The sequence below is a fragment of the Canis lupus genome, chromosome 2 (assembly GCF_011100685.1).
Source record: "Canis lupus familiaris isolate Mischka breed German Shepherd chromosome 2, alternate assembly UU_Cfam_GSD_1.0, whole genome shotgun sequence".
NCBI lineage: Eukaryota > Metazoa > Chordata > Mammalia > Carnivora > Canidae > Canis > Canis lupus.
This window is the reverse complement of record NC_049223.1, coordinates 34213013-34236796: the sequence shown is the minus strand read 5'-3', so window position 1 is coordinate 34236796 and position 23784 is coordinate 34213013. Positions and strand designations below refer to the sequence as shown.

The window sequence follows — 23784 nt, the reverse complement described above, 5'->3', positions numbered from 1 at the left end:
GGGGGTGTGAAGTGGTATCTCACTGTGGTTTTGATTTGCCTTTCCCCAGTGACCTTCCAGAAAGATTTGCATTTAATAGGAGACAATGCTTTAGTCTATGGAAAAGTTCTCATCATAAGGCCAAGTTGACCAGACCAGCTCCTGGGATGGTAGTAAGAAGGTACCTTACTCCGAAGAATCAGATGTTCACTTGCTCATTACAAATATTTGTATTTGTATTGTATTTGTATACAAATACTTGTTAGGCACCTGTTACATGTCACACACTACTCTAAACATTGGCGTTCATTGGTGAACAAGACAGACATGGACCCTGCCCAGATGAAGCTTACATTCTGGTGGAGGAGCTTGTCATTTAGTTAGGCTAGAATAAGTACTATAAGTATGAGTGTATGCAGCTAAGAGAAGAAGTAAGGGAAGAGCCTGAGCGGCCTCTCTGGGACACCGTTATTTTGAAAATCCTGGACAGGAAGACACCTGGCTTGTTAGAGGAACTGGACTAAGCTAGTACAGTCTGAAGATACTTCAAGAGAAGGACAGGACATGAAATGTGAAAGGTGGGATGCCCAGATTAGACCTGGGGAGGAGTTGGGGGACTTTATTCTGTGGGTAAATGGAAGCCACTGGAGGGTTTTGAAAATGGAAGGGATAGATCGCTTTTGCATGTTTTAAAGACCACTTTGACAGCAGTGAAGCAAAAAGGTGAGAGAGGAAGGCAAGAGTGAGGGCAGAAAGACCAGTGATGAGGCTGTTGTGGTCATCCAAGAAAGAGACCATGGAGACCTGGGCTGGGAAGTGGTAGGGACACATGGATGGAGCCTTGTGAGCAGGTAGAAAGGTGGATGGATGGATGGATGGATGGATGGATGGATGGATGGAGAAAACAACAGAGGAGAATAAATTAAAGGTGCCCTCCAGGTCTTTGGTTTGTGCTGCTCAGTCACTGTGATGAGTAAGCCTGGGGAAGCAAGTGGCCTGGCACATGATCAGGAGCCCTGCATGATGTGGGGAGACCAGGGGCCATCCCAGTGGGGGTGTCAAGGGAGCAGCCAGAGTCTCCAACTTGGAGTCTTTATGTCACCTTCACTTCCCCAAACACAAGAGAACACAGTGAAAAAATATAGATTTGCTGACAAGGAAGTGTAGAAGTGCTGCCTTGGGAGTCCACGTGTGCTGGAACAGTGTGAACTTCCATCTTCAGTTTGGAAGTCTCATTGGCGCGGGCCTTCACCACCAGCAGGGCTGGGCTCCAGTGACTTGGGAAGGCCCTGCTATCACAGGGGGTGGCCTCAAGGTACTTCTTTCTGAGCTGGGAAGACCTGTGGTCATTTCCTCTGACCCGTCTGTCACTGGCTCCCCCACCGTCCACACTTTTTGCCTTTCTGGGCCTGGGGCCCAGTCCTCATAATGACACGACTCTGAAAGCAGAGGCCGTGCATCCCAGCTGAGGCCCCATCTTCTTCCAAGAGTCATCCTCTGCCTCCTAAGGCCTCCATGAGCATAGATATGCATGTGGACAGGACCACGTATTATAGCCACAGCCCCCGCCACCATCGTCACTGCTGTCCCCTGCCCATTCGGCATAGCAGTGGGCAGTCTGCCCCCTACAACCACAGAGGTCATCAAGCTGGGCTGAGACTTCTCTGCCTCAGTCAGTGCCTACAAGAGGACCAAGCCTATGGTCCACATCACATTTTGCACCCGTCCACTTATGTCAGGCCTTGGTGCTGACTCGTTCTTCCTCCATGAGGGCCTAGCTGGCTGGTGAGAATGCTCAACCAGGCATCAGGAGTCCCAGGGGCTTGTTACAACACACCCTGTGACTCCGGCAGGCATTCCCTCTGCTCTTTTCCTTCACTCCTCCTCAGCAGTGTAACACAGGGCAGGGCAACCTCTGGTGTCCTCCTGAGCAAAGGATTTCACAACTCATAGACAAGGTCACCTCAGCTGTTTCTCTTCCCTGTCCCATTTCTGGTTCCCGGGGTCTTCTTGACCCAGAGCGGGCAGAGACCAGCAAAGGCCTCCTGTCCCAGCTGAGTGTGGGTTGCGCGTTGAGCGGAGACGTCCTCGGGGATGGGGCTTGGGGGTGCCAGAGCCGCAGCAGGCACGGCATGGAGGGAAAGTGGGAGCGGGCCCTGCCCACCAGGTTTTATCAGCGAGTTCTTCAGACATATACAGAGTGACGCTGTGTATACACTCCCAGCCCCGCGCTCCATCTGTCTCCCACATGTCTAAACACTGAGGGCGCCAAGTGCCTGCCCCCCTCCTCCTCTCAATCCCATCCCCACAGGGGGCCGGTAGGGACTCTGTACCCCCTGAAGAGATGGGAGCAACCCGGGCAGGGTGGCTCACCTCGGGCAGGAGGCCGCTGCCGGGTGGAAGCGGGGGATCCTCTGAGCCTCTGAGGGTCGAAGTGCTACCCAGCCTGAATACGCTGCCTCGGGAATTAGCTCACAAATGAAAACCAATACTGGGGCCCAGACTTTTTACTTGCTTTCTGGATGCCATCCCCTGGTGGTACAGAACTTGTGTTATTTTCATTCATCGAATGAATCTGATCCATTGGATGTGCAATCCAGGTCAGCAGCCTTAAAGCCCCAGCTCACTCTCACCCGGTGTCCACGTCCCAGCCACCCTGCAGGCCTCTTCCAAGCCCACCTCCTCTCCAGCAACCTGACCTCCTGGATTTATCGCCAGGGCTGTTGAGGCCTCGAGGCTCCCTTCAGATGCAGCAGCTGACTATGTGGGGGAGGATGGGGCTGCCTGATGAGGGCAGAGACAAAGAAAACTCTGGGTGCCCACGGAGAGGGGCAGAGTGGCCTTTGTAGCAGTCCCGAGAGGCTGGTCCTCTCTGGGACAAAGGAGGAAGACATGAAAGCCAAGATTCTCTCCCCCTCCCCTGTCCCCCACCCCCACCCCGTCTCTCTCTATCTTAGAGGATGAGTATCCAGAAGGTGGCATTCCCCTCAAAGCCCAGCTCGCTTCCAGCTACCTCCTGGACTACCTCGAGATCCCAAGAAGTGTAGAGGTCTCCTCCCTGCACCCCTGTGACTTTGTTCCCCACGGAAGACATGAGGTCTCATCCACCCATGGTGAAGCCCCTAGAAAGGCAAGCCAGACGTGGGCTCTTACCTGTTAGAAGAAGGACTTTTCTGCTAGGTCCTCATCCCCTCCCAAATAAAGAAAATCTTCCTACCCTTTAGAGGTGGGAAGACATTGGCCCAGAGTACAGGCGCCAAGTGTTGCTGGGCAAACAGTCAGAACTCCTGGTGGCCTCCGCTCTGCCTTGCTGGTGTCTGGTAGGAACCACCAGACCTTCCCTCTCCAGCTACTCCTGCAGTTCCTGATCTTCCAGCTTTGAGAGGGGCCATGAAGCACCGTGTGAAAGAGGTGGTTCCTGGGGCCCAGAGGTGGTCTCAGTGTGTCACTGGCATGTGTCTCTCATACCTCCAGTGAGTACCACTCTGTCATCCTGGTCGGGGCACGCCCGAAAGTGCAACGAGACAGCCAAGTCCTATTGTGTCAACGGAGGTGTCTGCTACTACATTGAGGGCATCAACCAGCTCTCCTGCAAGTAAGTGACCAGTGTGGGCAGCTCTGGGGGCAAGAGTAGCGTGAGGCTGGGCAGGAGCAGAGGGCTCTAGGAAAAGCGGGCTTCCAGCCATGGACAGGGGGTCCCCAAGGGGTTTAGACAGGGAGGTTTGCCCCTCTCCCTAGCCCTTTCCGGGAATATAGGGAGATGTAAACTCTCAAGTGCTCGGGGCTTCTGCAGTGCCAGTTTCTCAGGCCCCAACCCACTCCATCTCCCAGTGTCCACCCTTTCACCAACAACTTTTAGGGAGATGGGGATTCCAATCTATGCCCTAGGTACTGGGCTCTCTCTCTCTCTCTCTCTCTCTCTGTCCCCTCTCTCCCTCCCTCTCGCTGTCTCCCCCCCACCCCTGCCCCTTTCTCTCCCAGTCTCTCAGCAACTCTCCAAACTGTTCTGACAAACATTTCCCAGGGTGTGTCTCTCCCAGCAGTGAGGAGCTTGGCAGGGTCAGGCAAAGCACAATTCCCAGAGCCTCAGTTGTGGAGGGTCTGCTCTAAATAGCCTTGAGGGGAGACAAGGACCATCCAGTGCTTGCCTCAAGACCTGGCTGCTTTCCTTGCCTGGTGTCCAGATATGCCCTGGGTGCTGCTTATTCTGCTTCAGACCCCAGCCACTCTCTATGGGGAGAAAGGACACCACTCTGGTATGGCCTAAAATGGAGGAGGTCAGGATTGAGGAGAAGCTTGAGTTGGGGCTTCTCTTCCTCTAGCCAGGCAAGGCTACTCAGCAGGATCTCCATCCTGCTCCCCTTAGCAAACAGGGCAGGTGGGAGCACAGTAATCCAGGAGGGCTTGTTCAGGTCCAGCTTGGTCCTAGTCAAGCAACTGGGCCCCTAGGGCCCCCTGAGGGAGTCTCTGGTGGGTGAATACGGAGCCAAAGGGAGAGCTCAGTGAGGGCAGCACAGGTTCTGGCCGGATCCTGAGGAGGGGTGGGAGGCACTAGTTAACAACTTTGGGTTTTCAAAGCACCCCAAGCCTAGGGCCCAGGCAAGGTGCCAGAGTTGCCCCATTCACGAGGCATCTGGGCAAAGGCCACCACAGTGTTGGTGGAAATTCAGAGAGGGGGGCATTTGCTCTCCCCACAGACAAGGTCAGATTCAGCACTTCTCAGCTCTCCTGCCTCTGGGCTCCAGCTCCAGAGCTGCATCTCCCCATTGCCGAGGGCCTTAGCCCGAGTTCCCTCCACCTCACAGGGTGATAATGAGAGGCCGAGCCTTTTCCACATTCCCCTCAGTGTTAGGCGAGACGGCCCAGACAGCCAGGCAGATGGGTGCCTCTTGCCCCAGTTGGCCTCCTCCGCTGGCTTCCCCCAGCCCCACCCTTCACCTGCTGCCATCCCTCGGCTGGCCTCCCCATCCGGAATTGCCGGGGACTGTCCCAGCAGCAACAGCAGACCCCTCAGGGAAGTTCTCAGCCGGGACTCAGCAGCTCCTCATCCTTCCCCTTCTTCTGCCTCTCAGAGGGCTGCCACATTCATGCAACAGACCCCAGGGAACATTCTAGCCAGGAAAATGCTCTGAGCCCTCTGCAATAGATCTATAGAAACTCACAAGGGTTCTGGTGGACCTCACAGACTTCACCCAGCCCTGTAAGCCCCTCTTTTACCCCTCAACACACACATGCACACACACACACACACACACACAGACACCAGGCCTCTCCTTTTCCTTAGCCCCCCTGGACCCCAGAACTTTGAAAGAATCCAGCAGCCTCAAGTGAGATCAGCCCTGGCTCCAGGCAAGAGAGGTTTCAGCCACACAGGATGGGTGCCCGGGCCAAGGAAGGCCACGGGGGCCCAGGGCTCAGTGTGAGTGTACAGTGTGGAGTGAGATGCAATGAGCTAGGTGGGTTTGCACAGGGTCCTGCCAGCCAGGCCATACACCCCTAGGAGCCTCTAAGTCACACCTAGCTAAATCTGAGATTCTCTCAGAGGGCAGGAGCCTAAATCACTGTGAAGATGGGTCCTGTGGGCAACTGGGGTTCACCGCTTACAACGCGAAGTTAGTACCCAAAATCACTACCTCCCCATTTCAACCTGCCCTAGGTCAGCCCCAGCCAGGGCTCCTGGAACCAACTTCCCGGACTCCCTGAGCCCCCAGGGGAGAGGGGCGTCCCTGGTGAGGATCACTCTCAGGAGGGCAGGTCCTCAGAGCTGTGCTGGAGAAGGACAGGGGGGAGGGGGGCAGGGTGGAACCCAGAGGCCATTCTGGGGGCGGGGGAGCGGGGAGGGAGAGGGGGGCAGGCTTCTTGGGATTCCTGATGACACCTGAATGGAATAAAAAAGAAAGAATCTAGGCAATGGAACTCACGTCTTACCATTTGTGCTGTTTGTTTACTTTTTATTTTGATTTTTTTGCATTTCCGCTTAGCTTGGATAATGAAACTAGACTGGTCAGTTTCATTCCAGTTTCTATAAAAATCAGTTTTCCTTCCTGGTTTTCTGACACTTGTTGTTGTGTATTGGTTCAGAGCCCTGCAGGGAGTGTTGGAAAGCAGGCACACTCCGTCCCCTCCTGTTTTTCTGGAATTCAGAGCCAAAATAAACAGTGTCACAGATACTGGATTTTGTTTTTAGAAAACTTAGGAGGATTTGAAAATGGGGGTCCAAATCAAGGTGACTGTCTCCTGTCTGGGCCAGACAGAGGCCTCTGCACGTCTTGCTGCTTTCTCCTCTTCTCTCCATGTTTTTGTAGAGCACGGTTGGTGCGTGACTCTTGGGGACTGGTTCAGGGGATGATGACAGAACAAGACTCTCTTTCCAGCCCTGTGCACATACCAGCGGCATGCCTCCTTCTCCCATCAAGCTCATCCCCCGCCCCTCCTGCCCCCCACCCCCCCATGTTCAGATGGTTCTCCCATCCCATACCCATCTGCCTGCTCATCCTCTCCACATCTCCACCCCACTCTTCATGAGGCCAGAGACCCTTCACCCCCTCCAGTGCCCGGGGCACACCCTCATCCTTCATCCTCCCCCTCCCCCGGGTGAGGGCAGCACACATGGCATTATCCCCAGGCTACCAAAAGGAGAAACTGAGGCCCGGGACGTGGGTGAGAAACGGGGAGGCAAGAGTCCCAACCTCTCTGTCACCCCAGGTACAGCCCATGGGCTCTCCTCTCTGCCCATTTCACCTCTGCTCTTCTCCAGCCCTGGGCACAGACCCTCCCAAAGTCAGAGCTGATGACTTGGGGGAGGGCTGAGAAAGCTACGACCTGCCGCTCCTTCTAATTTGTCCCCTGTGCCCCTGAAACTCACAGGGCCCATCCCTGTTTTAGTGGGAACCTACCCACTACCAGGCAGCTCCCGACACGGGTCAGAACCCCCTCATTGTTGGTAGGTTTATTTAGCCCGTGCCCTGTTACTTGGTCCTGAGTGCAGGGTAGCAAGGCTCTAGGCCCAGCCTCAGAATCTTCCCCAGGGAAGCCCCGGGCTCCTGGACGTGGCCCATTCTCAATAAATAGGGGTAAGGAGGGTCCAGGAGCCTGCTAGAAAGATTTGGTACCCAAAGAACAGTATACAGTGTCAGTCCCCAAACTCCTGCGCTGTGCCCTTCCCCCAGCCTTTCCTTTTGTTCAGCCAGCAGGGAACACACTTTCCCAGGGCAGGAAGATTAAGACCATATTTCTCAACAACAGGGGGCACACTCATGTCATAGACTGAGCACCCAGAGCTGTACAACTCAGTGGCCATGAAAGATAGAATACAGTCGGTTTAGTCCAGGCTGGTGCAGGATCAGAGATGCAGGGATACACTTACTTATCGGTGTCCAAGAACCATAGGACAGCTTCCCTGACTGTCAGCAGTGGGAATAAATTTCTGCTTTGGCCCCCTCCTGTCCCTGCACTACCCCATTCTCTCTCTAAAACACACACACACACACACACACACACACACACACACACACACACACGAGCCAGGCTAATCTCAGACATTGGACACAGTCAAACCTATCTCTTTCTTATTCCTTTGCGGATTCCAAGAGTCATTTTGGCAACTTCCTGAGTCTTTATCCTCCTCTCCAAAGGTGCTGCTGCTTTAAAACTCACTTCTCCTCTCCAGCCCCCATCCCAAGTGGACATCAGTCTCTGAGAGCTGAGGAAGGAGAGCTGAGCCTGCCTGGAGCTGGTTGGGAAGCCTTAGCAAATACCTTCATTTTCCTGGGATGGGATGCTTAGATCAGAGAAGGATGATGCATTGACAGGATGGTAGCCTCCTCCTCCTCCTCCGAGCCACCCTGTTCAACAGGACGAGTGTGCATCAAGTTCCATTGTAAACTCCCCCACTCCCGCCACATTCTCCAGACACACTTCCCAGCCCTCCACCACTGCCCGCTGGCCAGGCGGGCCTCCACAGACACTGCCACCACTGCAAGGACCAGCCTCCTGCCTCCCCAGAGGGAAATGCCATCAAGGCCCAGAGAAGTTCCAGCTGTCTGCCCACCAACCATTCCCAGTCCCCCAGGCTAGATGGGGGCAACGGGATTTCTGTGAGTGTCCATCACAGCCAATGGCAACCGCCCCTATAAGCTCAAGGGGTCGCTGATGGTTGATATCCACGAGAATGCTAAGAGGTAGAGTACACTCACCTCTTGAAGTTTACTGATTCATGTTGAACAGTGACCTATTCTTGAGGGAACACCGGTGATGGGGTTACCTCATTTCCTAAAGAAGAAGAGGCAGAGGCAGCCCAAACCCATCTCTGAGTAGGGGCTGGGGGTGGGATGGTCAGTCTGGCCCTGTCTCTAAGCTTCCCTTAGGGTATCTGGCCTTGCTGGGGTTTGGAAGATACTACAGCGCTGGGCATGTATCTCGGAAATCTGCAAGATAGGGACCCCCTTGAGAGGAGAGTGGCAGCCAGAGAACAGAAGAAAATGGATCTTGAGGGTAGAGACATGGCCAGGGAGAGTGGGTGGTGCTCTGCAGCTACAGAGGACCCAACACGCGAGAACACACTCCCAGAGCCAGGCACTGATGGAGTAGCAGGTCGTGGGGGAAAGGACAGGCACCCCAGGGAGCCAGGAGACCCCTGACTGGAAGAGGTTTCAGGGTCCTCAGGGAGCCTGCTTCAGCCCTCCCCTCCACCCTGTGACGGTGGTTCTTGCCACCCCTACACCTGGCCTGGGCAGGCCAGCTTTGAACTGCTGGTAATTTCAGCTCCTCTTCAACCTCACCTGTTCACCACTAAGCCTTTTACCCCCATGTATTGCTCCAGGGCAGCCTTCCCCAAACCATGTTCATAAGGGTTCCTCAGGAAACATCTTCCATGGTCAAATAAATTTGGGACACACTGGAATATTTGGCTCTTTCCTCCTACAAAACTTCTCCTAGCCTTTCATATGCCAGCGTGCGCTGTAGCTCTACAAAGAAGCCTGGGAATGGATTTCCTAAATTTATTTGGCCACAGAACCCTCTTTGAGAGAACAGATGAAATATCTCCAAGGTCACTTTTGTCATGGGCACACAGTCTGGGAACAACATTCCCGAAGTTCTCCTTTGAGCTTTCTGGGGGCTGTTTCATGGATGAGAAAACCTGCCCAGGACCCTCGAGAGAAGCCGTTGGTAGGGCCTGGAAGGAGTGGCTTTGCAGAACTTGTTTTCTGGAAGGCTCCCAGCACCCTGCCTGACTGCCTGGCACCAAGGGGCTACCGTTCTTTTTGGGGTCCCAGGCAGGTCAGAAGGAAAGTCTCAACGGACCACAGGACAGTTAGGAATGAGGTTCCCAATTTCCCCACCCACTTCCCTAAATCATCCTCCTCTCTGCCCCACCCCTGCCCCCCACCACCCATGGAGCAACATCAATTAGAGAGATTTGGAAGACTGAGCCCTTCCCCCAGCCCCAACTCCAGCCCCTGCAGTGACGAGTGTGCCCCAGTGCCCAACTTGGTTTTCTCATTCATCACTGTGCACTTTGATTTCTAACCTGAGCCTCGTGGATGATGCCAGTTTGTTCTGTGATTTTTCCCCTTTTCCTTCTCCAGATGTCCAAACGGATTCTTCGGACAGAGATGTTTGGAGAAACTGCCTTTGCGATTGTACATGCCAGATCCTAAGCAAAGTATGTTTGAAGATACAAACACAAGTCCCTGCTCCTTAGAAAGCTTCCGGGTGCAGTCCCTTCCAATGTAGGGCATAGGGCCAGGGGTGTTGGTTGTTTTGATCTTTGGCTGTTTTGTTTTGTTTTGGTTTGGTTTTTCTGTTTTGTTTTGTTTTGTTTTGCTTTGTTTTTCATTTTTGGCCTAATCCTTGGGTTTAAAGTTCAGGGCTGCAGGTAAGGGGCAGAGTGGCCAGGCCAGTACAAGCGGTAACGGTGGCAAGGAACCCAGCTGGCATCGGCAGGAGCCCGTGCCGGGGTGTTGTGATGCCTGTGTCTTGCTATCCTGGCTCTCTCTTTCTGGTTTTCTTTCTTTTGGTAGGTGTCCTGTGGGATACACCGGGGACAGGTGTCAGCAGTTCGCAATGGTCAACTTCTCCAGTATGTCTCTTTCTTCTATTTCTTTCCTTCCCTGGTGACTGGCAATCTCCCCGTGCGGGAGGGCTGGGGCCTTGCTTAGCGAGACTAGGTGTGGGGGGGGGGGGACATGGGGGAGGAGGTATGGGGGGAGTGGTGGTGTCCCGGGCTCCTCTTAGTCTTCAGGGCTCACTAAAAGCCTATTCCGAGGAGACCGATGTGCCCCCTGCCACCCCCACCCCACTCCTCTCTCTTTGCTGGACAAAACAACTGCATCCTCTCTGCAGGCGACTGGAGCCACACTCAGGTCTCGGCAGCACCTCCCAGGTCAGGCAGCCTGACCAGCAGTGGGGGAGACATCAGGGCCCTCGCCGGCCTTTTAAGGCCTGTTTAAGGAGGTCACATACTGGTGGGGCCAGGCTGTGAATGTGCGCACGTTTGTGTGTGCCAGTATGTTTGAGAGAAATGGGCTCTCTGAAAGAGCCTATCTTCGGGTCTGGCCAGAGTTTGTTTGGTTTTGATTTGGGGTGATGGGGGAGAGTGGGGAACTGGGAATTGAGGAAGAACAAGCCCCAAGGCAGTGGTTCCCATGGAAGCCAGAGAGACCAGAGACCTCACTTCGGCTCCAGGACAGGGTGGTGTGGGGGTTTGCACTCTGCTGAAAGAGAGAGGGCATGAGGATTCAAGGGATAATTGGTGATTCTCTCCAGGTCCTCTCTGGTCTGAGTCCCCATCCAGGACTTCATTCCTTTCTTTTCTTCTACTTGAGGTTGAACCTTTCTGGTTTGCATAGTTAGCTGGAAAAAAAATATGAGCCCCGCAGCAGAAAGATGAGGCCATAACTGTGGAGCGTTTTGAGGCCGGGAGCAATTTCTTCAAGTGCCACCAGGTGGAGGTGGAGCAGAGCAAAAAGCCCCAGGCCAGACTCTGGACCTCCAGACTGTTTGGGGGCCCAGCAGTCAGCTAGCCTGCAAGCCAGGATGAGGTCAGCCATACTCCAGAGCAGTCTAAGCCCCAGCTCGGCCCACCCCCACATCCCCCTCTCCAAGGAGGACAGCTGGGTCCCATGAAGAATTAGAAGCCAAAGAGATGGTGCCTGGGCAGAGAGAGGTGGAGCTCCAGAAGAGGCCCAGAGAGCACAATGGGGGTTGGAGGGACGGCCGGGAAGCATTTAGGTGGCCCTTTGGAGTAAAAGGGTTTGTGGGTTTGGGACTCAGGGCAGAGTAATGAGTCTTCCCAATCCTCCTTAGGCCACATCACAAAAGCCTAGAAATCATTGCCTCCTTCTCCCTGCTAGAGCCTGGAAGCCAAGACTTAAAGAGGAAAGTAGAGGCCCCCAGGGAGGTGGGGGCTGGGCAGCCAGGATGGTCAGCTGTCTTCACAGAGTGTGGGAGGCAGCACTCGGCCCCTCGTAAGAGCGGAGCTGTGGACAGGGCATGTGGTCCAATAGAATGTTGCAAAGCCCAGGTTCCCGGAAGAATTGCAAAGTCAGATCCAGCCCCACTGCAGGACCATAGATCAGGAGGGGCCTCAGCAGGAAACAGAGCGGCCAGGCTGAGGCTAAGGAGCAGGGGAGAGAGGCGGTGGAGGGCCTGTTCCTTTCCCCTCTCAGTCCCAGAGCCTCCCTGGCTTATGGGACTGTTCTGGAAAGGGAGTCCCATCCCATCATGAATCAGAGGAGCAGAGCCTCCAGAATTCGGCCACTGGCCAAGCTTCTCTGCCAGCTGGGCTGCTTCAGCTTTCAGCTCAGAGCTGCTTAGAGGGTCAGCAGGACCTTGGCGGGGCGGGGGGGGGGGGGGGGGGGGGGGCGGTAAAGAAAAAGCCTAGAAATGCTGCCACAGGCCTTTCCGCCTAGTGTTATCAGGATCACGGCTGTTACCTTTTCATGGAGGATTTATGTTCTTCACATACTTTGCCCAGAGCACTTTCTATACTGTTCTATCACATACTTGAAAAGGTAGTTAAAAAAATGCAAGCTGAAGTGTTCATTCAGGCTTTGGATTCACACAGATCTGAATAAAGATGCCAGCTGCTGAGCTCACTAGTTTTGGGGCCTCATAGAACCTCTCTGAGTTTGTTTTCTCACCTGCAAAATGGGGATAGTAACATTTACACCTGGAGGGGTGCCAGTGAGGATGAAGTGCAGTGATACGTAAGGAGGCCTTATGGAGAGCCTGCTGCTGTAGTTGGAGGGCAGCTTAGCACCTCTCCCAGCTACTGCTGGTGTGGGGCAGGGGGCAGAAGGACCAGCTCTAGTGTCCTGGAGGCTGGCTCCCAGCAAGTCCTGAGCCAAGTGTCTGACATTGCCCCTCTGCCCAGACAGCCTAGACCAGATTACCTTTTGCAATGGCCATGGAAATGGAGCCTCTGGCCACAAGAGCTCTTTGAAGCTTCTCCTTCTTCCCCTGACAGCCCCTCCATTTCCCAAGAGTCAAACTTTGTGGATTTATATATCCCTCAAGTGAAAGAACACACACAGCTATGGACATCTACACAAACACATAAGCATATACTCACATGTGCAAACACATTCACACATACCCAAACACACAAGCATATGCCTGCATTCACATGCAAAACACACACATTTGCTCACCCCTGTACACACCTGTGCAGATGCATGAGCATGTGTTCTCATCAGGGGCCCCACATCATGGCCTCCTCAGCCAGGACCCTGTAAGTGTGTGTCACAGGACAGGTCCAGGATGATGACTTTGTATATTGTCCAATAACCTAGCCCTCTTGGGAGTCCAGCATCAGGTTGCCATGGTCATGGGTCAGTATGCCAATTTCTGCTGGTAAGACCTGTCTGTGATTCGGTGGTACCACTCCATACAGGCTGAGTGGCAGCCTATGAACATGATGAGTGGGAGACCTCTTTGACAGGAGCAGACTTAGCCACAGGCCCCTCAGACTGTATCCCTGGTGAGAGGGAAGTAGGGCTGCCTTCCTGGAGACTGAGCAAGCTCTCCATGACCTCACCTGTCCTGTTGGCCACCACTGGTCCCCCCCCCAAATGGGACCGGCCTTTGACTGAAAGGGAAGGTCACTGAGGAGGCCCAGAAGCTGCTGTCACTATTATTTGGTTCCCAGGGCAGGGAAGCAGAAGAAAAGTCCTCAATGGCTTTCAGCCTCATTCGCTTCTCCAGGTGGTCATTCTCATGACCAGCCAGTCAGACCCAGGGACTCAATCAGCAGGACTAGCACAGGACTTCCTGCTGATGGTTCCCATGCTCTCCTTCCTCTAGAGGAGATGAGAATGTCAGAACACAATCTTACCTCCTCCCTGGGTCTCATGAGCTGCCTGTATACGCAGGGAGGCCACAGACTGGGCTCCTGTATGTGCACTGAGTGGCTCGCTGTCTGGGCTTCTCGCATCTTCCTCTCACTGTGTACAGCCACTTTTGACAGATGAGGAAACAGAGACTAGACTTGCCCATAGGCACCACAGCAAGTTAGGGACAAACAAACTCAGAGCCGATGGATGGGTGCTGGCTACATGAGAATGGTAGGCGAACTTTTCAGAAACACTGTAGAGATTTCTGGGCTCCCCCCCCACGCCCTGATCCCATTGCCCTGGATGATTCTGAAGCAAGCCAGGTGGCAGAGCTCCCAGAGACCCAGTTTTAAGAGAGAAGAGATAAGAGGTGGAAAGGCTGGGTGCACTTGGAGACGCAGCGGGTCTGGGGCAGGGCTGGCCCTTGGGCAGGGGCCCTTTGATCTAACCCCTCTATGGCGTGGGTGCCCACTTCACAGGGCTCTGGAAGCACACACTTACAATATGATTCCACTTCAAAAAGCGCAACTGGTCCACCATCTGACACCCACATGTTCTACAGGTGAATGCACTGGGCTCTACCTACAAGTAGCAGTTTGCTTTTCTAAGTAGTGAAATCTGACTCAAACCCCAGGGCCTAGACCCTGTGGGCTTCTAGGGTGTTGCAAGTGTCATGTGGAGAAATGACCTGCTGCCTGGAGCTTCCTCCTCTCCCCATATACTCAAGCGTCTCCATGCCCAGGCTCCCTGTAGATGAGCAGGCCAACCACACCTCTGGAGGCAGGACGCAGCCAAGGGCCAGCCTGAGCAGCCCCATGCCCTTGTTCTGAACAGAGAAGAGGGCCTAATGAATGAGCTCAGCGCTGAGCAGGCAGTCTCCAGGCAGGGCATGAGAATATGGAAATCCTGGCACTGGAGCCAGGGTGAGGCAGGGAAATAGGGACTCCTCAGACCACCACCCCCACTCACCTCTCTTCCCTGGGACACCTGCCAACTGACTCTCACGCCTCTGCCTCCCCACCAGGTACTAACCCCACAACTCATCTCTAAAGAACCTGCCCTGCCTGCTGATCCTAACATTTCCTCTCTCCACCTTCCTTCAGGGGTCTTGGGGACTGAATGCCAGGGTGGGGGCTCAGGAGGCCGGGAGGGGACACCACTAACCTGCTTTCACCTCACAGGCTGGCTGCTGGTGTCTGAAGAGTCCTGACCAACGTTTCTCTCTCTCTCTCTCTCTCTCTCTCCCTCCCTCTCCCTCCTGCCCTCCCTCGCCCTCCCCACTCCTCCATCTCTCTCTGTATCTCTCCCTCCATCCTTTCCCCTCTGTGACCCTCTTCTCTTCTGCACTGCCAGAGCACCTTGGATTTGAACTAAAGGGTATGGAGCTCTATGTATCGGTCAGTGCCATCCACACCACTCCTCTCCGCAGCCTCTGACACCATGTGTGCTGGACGTTTAGTTTCCTTCCCCCAAAATGGAAAAGGGATGATTCCAAAAATCTCCTCTGGCCCCACCAAGATGTCCTATCATAAACTATATTGATCTGGGGGAGACAGGGAGCTCAGAAGAGCAGAGCACCCTAGGGTTCAGACTGTGTGCCCTGTGTACAGTGGCAGCCCCTTGCCTGAGGCTGGTCACTGGGAGGCCTCACAGGGGAGGAGCAGCCTGAGCTGTGCTACCCAGTAGGTTGGCCGGACAACAGTCGGGCCCCTGCAGAGCTGGTGTCCAGAAGCCACAGAATCCTGGCTTGGAGAGTTGTGCAGAGGGGCATCCTCTTCAGTTTAACTCTAATCTTCCTTTCTGTTCCCACTTCCATTTCCATGGCTTTCCATTTTGCACTGCGCTGGCAGCTGAGAACACCTTTGTGCCTCTGGCCCCTGCCCTGTGTCTGTCTACCAGGCTTTGCCATCTGCTTGAGGCTGTCACTCCCTCCATGAACTGTCTCCACAATGGCAGGCGTGTTCGCCTGTGGGCAAGACAAGCCAGGGTCTAGGGCAAGCCGGCCTTTGGTACTTGCCCTCCTGCTCCCTGGCTCAGAACCTCACTTCCCTCCCACTACTGCCCTCTGGGCCCTGGGAGACACCTTGAGTGGGAAGGGACCTGAAGGGGTCATCTGTCCTCTCTCTGTGCTGGGAGGCTCCACCCCAACCTCAAATGTCCAGACATGTTACAGCAGGAAAAATGTAGGGGCTCAGAAAGGTCGAGGCTTTGGTGGGGTCAGATGCAGTGCAGAACCTGCAGTATGAAAAGGCTGTTCTGGAGGCAGGTCTGGGGAGGCACTAGCTCCCTCACCACCTAGCCCCTATCAGCTGTTCTCAGAAGACAGAGCTCAAAGTCTATGCAAGAGTGTGTCTGTCTGCTGCCAGTGATGGGTTGGGAGGAGAAGGGCTGAGTCTGCGTGGTGTGTATGATCCTGGCAGGGGTATGTGAGGCAGACCTGCAGGGGTGTGTATGTTGTGGGGGGTGGAGATGTCACATACCCTGTGAGGCCTCCCAGTACAGGATGCTGAGTGCATGAAGGTGTGCAGCGGGACATCTTTGTGTTAAGGGCTGAGCATCGTGCAGGTGGCACTGTGAGGGTGTGAAGGTGAATGTGAGTGGGCTCAAATACGTCTGTGTTTGTAACGGTGGTCTGTATGTCCATTCCTGCACCAACTCAACAAGCATCTACTGAACCCCAGAATTTGCCAGACTGGTGATCTGGCATACAGAGTCCCTGCCCTCCCGGTGCTCAAATTCACAGGATGAGACAGACAACAAACAGGAAAGATATCAGGTGGTGGTAAGTGCCATGCCAAATAAAAGAAGGTGATGGGACGGTGCCTAGCTGGGGAGGGAGTTACCTTAGCTAAGTGGCCAGGAAAGGCTTCTGCGATGGCGTAACATGTGGGTTAAAGCCTGATGGAAAGTAGGCAACCCTGCAGACAGCGGGGGGAGTGTTTGAGGAGGGGACACGGCAAGTTAGGGATGGTGTGGTTGGACTGAGCTTGCCTTAATCAATGGGTAGAAGGAATGCCAGCAACTCTGGGCACAGCAGACATGAGGACTGGACCACCAATGGGACATAATAGGAAGTGTTTGGGTGATTGGGTTGGACTCAAGTTGCAGGGGGCAGCCATTGTGAGTTTTAAGAAAATAAGTAAATGGTCTGCTGGCTTTGGGGCAAAGAACAGACTGGGCTGAGGGACAGGCTGGGAGGAGTGGAGGCGGAGGTGACCAGCTATCCAGGTGAGAGTTGCCATCACCTTGGACTGAACTAGAAGTGGTGGAAGTGGTCCAAGCCAGACTCTACTTGGGAGGCAGAGCTGAGAAGCGCTGCTAAAGCACCAGGTATCAGAGCAGGTGGGAGAAAGGACTCATTGGCAGTGATTCCAAGGTCTGGGGCCAGAGTGACAAGAAAACAGGGGCTGCCACGGACAGGAGGAGAAGGGCAGGGAGCAGGTCTAGAAAGAAGCTGGGGAATCTGCACTTCTGTTTGGCCTTGGCCCTTGGGTAGAGGAGTCTGGAGCTCAGGGAGAAGTCAGGGCAGGAGATACAAATTTGAGAGTCACCTGCATACAGATAGTTTTCACGTGAGCTGCATGAGATCACGAGAGGAGAGAGGGCAGGTGGAGGGAAGAAAGCAGCCTGTGAGCTCTGGGCCCTTCCACCTCTGGGCCCACATAGAAAAGTAAGAAACAACTGAAGTAGGAATCAGCAACTGAACAGGTCAGCCAGTGGAGGAGGAGGACACCCAGGAGAGAAGAACCATCCAGGGGGAGTAGGCCCAACCGGGGGAGTCAGCTGTCGGGGAAGCAGATGACCCTGGGACTTTGCAGTAGGACATTGTCGGTGACCATGACCAGAGTGGTCTCAAAGGAGTGATGGAGACAGATATCCCCATTGGAGAGGACTGGGGCGGGGGGTGGGCAGAGATGAGAACTGGAGGCAGGACATGGACCACAGAGCCCAGAGAGGGGGGTCCAGGGTGGAGGGATGTTTAAGACTGCATGATGGCGTGTATGTATATGCTTCCCTAGACATGTATGAGAGAACTTTTGTGAAGGTGTCTGTGTACAGATAGGCAGAGTTCAAAGCTATGTGTGTCTGGAGGGTTTGGACTCCCAGTGTTTGCTAGTGGGTATACACTGGAGGTGCTGCAAACCCAAGGACTTAGGGACATTTCCCAGGGCTCCCTAGGTGTTGGGGTCTGGCCTCCATGTGTCCCTGTACTGGGGAGAGGGAGCTGTGAGAAGAGAAGGGGCCAGCTGGCAGGTGTAGGAAGGGGCAGGGAGTGTCTAGGCTCCTGCTGTCCCCTTTTTCCTTTTCTTCCTCCTTGTTTTCTCTGCTCTAGAAGGGCCGGAGTTGCCCCACCAAGAAATGGGAGGTGGAGGGGATAGTCGGTTCTTTGTGACGGCTTTGAAGCCCAGCCTAGCTCAGCTCCTCTGAAAGGGTGGGGGCTGCTCCATGAGCACAAGAACTGTTGTAGGCATCAGGGACCATGCTGCCACTCATGGGCTTCTCACAGCAAAGGGAAAGGCTGGAGTGGGCCAGGGCCATGTGCTTTCTAGGCCCAGGGGTAAACCAAGGTCTTTCTTTCCATGCCCCACTCTACGGGCCTGGTCTGCTCTGTCCCTGCTCCTGGCATCCCTCCTAGGTCCAACCTCTGGGTCTGTCACTGGCCCAGCACAAACTACACTCCACTTCTTGGCAAAGCTGACACGGCAAACCAGGCCTTTGCCCAGGGTCTACATGTTCACTGCCTTGAAGAATACCTGTGCCCAACCCATCCAGGCTCTCTGAGGCCATTGTAGAGTCGGTCAAGGTTGCTGGTCAAAATGGGTTGCCCCCACTATAGTCTTTGGAATTTCACCTCCATCCTACTCACTTCCATCCCCCTGCATTTTCCATTCACATGCTCTGGGCAGGGTGTACGGTTTGGGAAGGTGAATTCAGGGGTAGTCACTTGGGACCAGATCCATGGTGGGTAGATTTTGGGGCAACAGAAGGCAATCCAGGAGGGAGGGGCTAGCTGGGGAAGGAGATGCAAGGAGCTGGGAGGCCCTGAGCTGACAGGAGCCCGAAGCTTTGGGGGTGGGAAGGGGGACATCTTTGCATCACTGTCCCCATAGATCTGCCTCCTGCCGTGTTCCCTCATATTCTCTACCTCTGCCTCTGCAGAAGCCGAGGAGCTGTACCAGAAGAGGGTGCTGACTATTACTGGCATCTGTGTGGCACTGCTGGTGGTGGGCATTGTCTGCGTGGTCGCCTACTGCAAGACCAAGTAAGTGCCAGGCACCCGGGCCTGCGGGAGGCCAACTAGGGATGGGCCTCCAGGACTGCTAACCCCTCCACCCACCCCGATGTCTGGCCTAACCACCCCCCACCCTCCTGTGCCCCAACAGCCCCTGCAGAGTCCTCTGAGCTGGTACAAGGCCAAAGGGCTGGGCCAAGAAGCAGGAGCAGAGGGAAGAGAAGACAGGCCCCAGAGCAGTGAATAAGAATTGTCAAGAGCACAGGTGTTGGAAGAAGAAAGATCTGGGTTCAAATTCAGCTCTCCCATTTGCCATGACCCTGAGCAAATGGATAGACTTCTCAGAGTCCTCATCTGTAAAGTGGGAATGATCCTAGTATGTACCTCAGAGGACACTGTGTAGGAGCATCTGCCCTGTCAAATAGGCAGGCAGGCAGGCACACTGCAGCTGTGTTGGGGATGGGGAAGCACAGAAAGGCAGACTACCTTCCCAGGGGACAAAGAGGCCTCAGGAGGGACTGTGTAGTCCCACCCAGAAGAGAGCTAGGCCAGAACACAGCAAAGATGAGGCTAGGTCACATCTAGGCAGAGGAAAGATGAGGGAAGAACCTCGAGGCAAGGGGAAGAAGGGTGCAGAAAGGGGGTGCTGGGCAGTTCCTGTAGAATAGTGCAAGGCAACAGACAAATGCTAGAAAGGATCAGTTGTGTTCCAAGAGCATAAGCAGTCCAGACTAGTTGGAGCAAAGGCCCGGGGTCAAGAAGAAGAGAGATAGGACTCTAAGAAGACAGCTGGACGTACAAGGGCACGTAAGGGACCAGGGCATAGGGCATTGAATCCTAAGCTAGGGAGCCTGGATTCATCCTATAAATGATAGGGAGTCCATGATGGTTTTAGAGTGATGTAGTGCAGAAAAAGTGACAGGTCTGGGCCTAACCACTACTTAGGGGACTGAGTCCCTCAGTCTTGACTCTTGCTGTGCCTACCCATGGAATCTGAGGCCCTGCCAGTCTTGGGAGTTAGAGCGCAAGGAGCCCAGAGGAGACTGGGCCCAACAAGAAAAACTGAGGTCAAGAACTAGAAGAAAAGCAAACCCCTATTCTAAGCTCCAGTGCATTTATTCATTTAATGAAAAAACTTTCATTCATTGCCCTCCTGGATACCAGGCCCTCCACTAGGCACATGGCTGGTGCTCTAAGCAAGGTGTCCAGTGTAACGGGGTACATTTTGGGGGTGCCTAGTCTCAGCTGGAGGCCAAGAAGGGCTTCCCCGAGGAAGAAGCTTTTAGGCTGAGCTTGGAAGAAGAGTAGGAGTTAGCAGGTGAAGAGGCTGAGTGTGTTCCAGTGAGTGTAGTATTTCATGCAGAGCCGCAGAGACCAGAGGCGACCAGCACAGTGAAGGATCAGAACAGAGCCCTCAGAGGCCAGAGCAAGGGTGAGGAGAGGGCCGTGAGAGAGGGCCAGTGCAGGCCTTTCAAGGAGAGTGATGTAATGGATCATTACAGAACAAACATATTGGGTACTTAATATGGCCAAAGTAGAGTAGTCCCACAAGCATAGCTCACCATAGCTCCATGTTTTATTTTCCTCATTGCACTTTACCAAAAGTACCTTGTTCATTAATTTATATGGTTATTATCTGCCTTCCCTACTGGCCTGCAAGCTCCATGGGGGTAGGGATCATGTCTGTCACCTTCTCTGTTTTAAAACAGCATCTGGCACATGGTAAAAACCCAAGAAATAGCGAATGAATGAATGAATGAATGAATGAATGAACCACTGCTTGAGTATTTTATCTGCTCTTAATTCTCAGTGGACTGGGAATGGGAAAGTGGTCACCCACTTTAAGATGAGTAAAGTGAAACATGGAGAGTTTTAAGTAACTGGCCCAGGATTTCACAGCTAGGAATGGTGGAGTTCTAGTCTCTCAGCAGAGCCAAAGCTCAGAACCCATTCGCACAGGTCCTGCCAAATCCAAGCTGGTGGTGCGAGTGGAGGAGGTAGATCAGGAGTGGAGGAGGTAGATCTGCGAGCAGCCGGAGCGCAGGAAGAGCAGTAGCAGGAGAAGGCCCTGGCATCCAGGCAGAAGGAGAAGAGTTCCCCTGGAGGGATAGCTAGGGAACTTCATACACATGTGGGGGGTGGGTACCAGGCTAACACACCCTTCTCCTGTGCAGAAAACAGCGGAAGCAGATGCATAGTCACCTCCGGCAGAACATGTGCCCAGCCCACCAGAACCGGAGCTTGGCCAATGGCCCCAGCCACCCCCGGCTGGACCCTGAGGAGATCCAGATGGCAGATGTGAGTGGTGTTCCCAGAACCCCCTTGGAGCCTTCACTGGCTAGCCAGCCTCGTCGTGCCCCCTGCAAGGCCAGGCCACGGCAGAAGCCAGCCCATCTCATGTTCAGCCTTGCCTGCTAGCCTGGCCTCACCAGGATGACTGGCCTCACTCTACCTACTTCCTCAAGGGGTTGATTTGCTGGGGTCATCGCTGCCCTAACACCAAGTCACTTATCCAGTGGACAACTCCCCAACCTAGAGCTTAGCACTTTGCTTCTCCATCACCACCTGGAAAGAGGGCCAACTCCATCACCCAGCACTAACTCCTGTCCAACTGTGTCTGTTGCAGTATATCTCCAAGAACGTGCCAGCCACAGACCATGTCATCCGGAGGGAAACCGAGACCACCTTCTCTGGGAGCCACTCCTGTTCTCCTTCTCACCACTGTTCCACAGCCACACCCACCTCCAGCCACAGGTGGGCACCACCCTGGCCCACACAGATTTGCAGATTCCTCCACGCACACCCACAGGAAGCATGCACACATCTTCCTGGAGACATACAAAGAGAACCCCCCCCACACCCAGCCAGGCTAGGCTCTGTTTTGAGAGTCCCTGAGTCAGAGGAAGGAAATGGACCAGAACCCACCACTAAACGTTCATCTAGCTCCTCAGAGGGCCAGATTTCCTCTTTCAGTCTAAACCAGCCTCTGAGAAACAACAGCATCACTATGCTCCCACCTGACGTTTAGTATGGGCACCAAGTTATCGGCGTAAAGTGCCTCCTCATTCAAACACCCAGACCTATTTGATGCCCCCTCCTGCGTTGGCCCATATGAACCTAGTCCACCTTAGCTTCCCTTTCTTTAGAGGTGGGGAGGTCTGCCCCAGCACAAAGGTTCACAGAGCTCAAGCAATAACATGGTTGGCCCCCTTCTTCCCTGGGAAGTGGCATGGAATAGGCAGGGCCCCCATGTGTTGGCCACCAGGGCTGTGTTCTTGACACAGGTGAGTGAAAACCATAGGAGAGGAAGGGTCCCAGACAGGAGGCCCCAGGCCGAGGCCAGGGGGAGCTTGGCTGGTGGCACAGAGGAAAAGAGGCTTGTGCACATGGGAGCTCACCCCTCCACAGGACACTCAGCCCTCCTTCTTCCTACAAGATACAATACATTGGCTCAGAGTGAAAAAGGATAGTGCCTGAAATGAAATGAACCAGGGAGGGGATGGGCCTGGGACCCCACCTGCTGGGCTGTCCTGCCCCTTCCTGATCCCTCACCTTTCCTCCATCTGGCTTCTCCAGGCATGAGAGCCACACGTGGAGCCTGGAACGTTCTGAAAGCCTGACCTCCGACTCCCAGTCGGGCATTATGCTGTCATCAGTAGGCACCAGCAAGTGCAATAGCCCGGCGTGTGTGGAGGCCCGGGCGCGGCGGGCAGCAGCCTACAGCCTGGAAGAGCGGCGCAGGGCTGCTGGGCCACCTTACCACGACTCCATAGACTCCCTGCGTGACTCCCCACATAGCGAGAGGTCAGTTCCTGCCTTGTGACTCATGCCCCACCTTGGCCAGAGAATGGCACCGCTGACCCAGGGCTGTCCCTGAGGGCACCACAGAGACACTCTAGAGATTCTCATGCCTGTATTTCAGATTGGCCAGCAGGGTCCCTGAAAGGTTCAATCCTCGGCTCAAGGTCATCAGTATGGTCTTGACAGGCTGGGATTGCAGCCGGGCCACTGGACCCTGGTGCGGAGAGGCCATCTGATTTAATTATCCTACTTGGACACTCTTCAAAGTAGAAGGGGATGTTAATAATTGTACTAGAACATCAGGAACAAAGGGGCTGTTCCAGGCATACCAGAACATATGGTAGCCCTACCCTGGTGTCACCCAGAGGCCCCATGTCCTGGCAGGAACAGAAAGACACCAAGATCGAGCAGATTGGAGGGTGAGAGGGGAGGCTGTCTGCAAGGAGTGCTGGCTGGGCACGAGCTAAGAGTGACTTCAGGCCCTGGCAGTATCAGCAGCAAGACCCAAGGATCAAGACACCAGAGTTTCTGAGGAATGGATGGAGTGAGAACCAGGAAACTCCCCTTGTTCCCTGACTGCATGCCAGGAGTCACAGGAGGCCAGCCCTCCACCTTGCTTAGCCCTCGGCAAGTGGGGTCTGTGGGAGGACAGCAGAGAAAGGTGCATAGTACTGGCAACTCCAGGCAGGAGTAGAGAGAAAATGTTCTCCTGCTCTAACTTAGCCTACTCCGTGTCAGCCCTCCCTTAGCAGGCCTGCCTGGAGACCCAGAGATGGCCCACCTGGTTCTTGATCCCGAGGAGCTCTGAGCCACAGACACAAACCAGTGAAGCTTATAGCCACTTATGGAACATACTAGGCACAGGCCATTCTACCAGGGCGAGACCCAGTCTCTGACTACAGGCTCTAGAAAGTAGCCGGGTTTCAAGACCAACCTTTCAAAGCCCAACTCCATCACCTGCGTGGTTTGGAGCAGGTTGATCACCCCTGTGTTGTGTTTCCTCAGCTGTAGATCATGAAATACAGTACCTGTCACACATGGTTCTTTTGAAGGCCATCAGAGATCATGTGCATGTAGCTCTCCGACGCCTACCTACCTACACTAGGAGTAGCTATTGTTTTCAGTAGCAATAGGACTTCTTAGTGGTTGGGAGGTAGAGAGACAGGGAGAACACTCCAGGCAAGGGGAGCATCCTGAGTTGTTCCAGCAGAGGCGCTTGAGAACATGGCTAGTGAGTGAAGTGCCCTGAGCAGGGTGAGCTGTAGGGAAGCGGAGGTGGACCTGAACAGATAGGCCCGGGCCAGGTAGCTGTGGCTGATGGCCATGGGCTCTGCTTAGAATGTGGGCCCTGGATGGGTAAGCAGGAAGGATCCCTTAAGCAAAGTGTGATGTTAAAAGATTGCTCTGGAAACTGCATACAGTGGAGGAGAGGCCCTG

The 23784-nt window shown here is 54.3% G+C and overlaps 1 protein-coding gene and 1 long non-coding RNA gene across 22 annotated transcripts in view; one reads left to right on the top strand and one right to left on the bottom strand.

Moving 5' to 3' along the window:
- Positions 1-23784, top strand: part of NRG2 (neuregulin 2) — a 246465-nt gene that overhangs the window by 220714 nt on the left and 1967 nt on the right. For 3 of the 6 annotated variants that reach the window (XM_038530313.1, XM_038530311.1, XM_038530312.1), the window contains 7 exons: positions 3454-3574; positions 10002-10060; positions 14667-14690; positions 18474-18576; positions 20721-20844; positions 21173-21300; positions 22123-22350. In XM_038530313.1, the coding sequence (XP_038386241.1) occupies positions 3454-3574; positions 10002-10060; positions 14667-14690; positions 18474-18576; positions 20721-20844; positions 21173-21300; positions 22123-22350 (787 nt within the window). Of the gene's footprint in view, positions 1-3453; positions 3575-9566; positions 9644-10001; positions 10061-14666; positions 14691-18473; positions 18577-20720; positions 20845-21172; positions 21301-22122; positions 22351-23784 lie in introns of all 6 variants that reach the window. The other 3 variants (XM_038530315.1, XM_038530314.1, XM_038530316.1) reach the window with 3 other exon arrangements.
- On the bottom strand, positions 5914-22200 carry LOC102153901. 16 transcript variants are annotated; one of them, XR_005355423.1, is made up of 7 exons: positions 22099-22187; positions 13316-13531; positions 12645-12887; positions 9509-10006; positions 8175-8250; positions 7737-7823; positions 5914-6112 (listed from the first exon to the last, which is right to left on the bottom strand). It is a non-coding gene; the product is annotated as an uncharacterized LOC102153901 (long non-coding RNA). The 16 variants fall into 16 exon arrangements; XR_005355431.1 differs by having other exon boundaries at positions 9509-9634; positions 12645-12710; XR_005355421.1 differs by having other exon boundaries at positions 12645-12710; positions 22099-22186.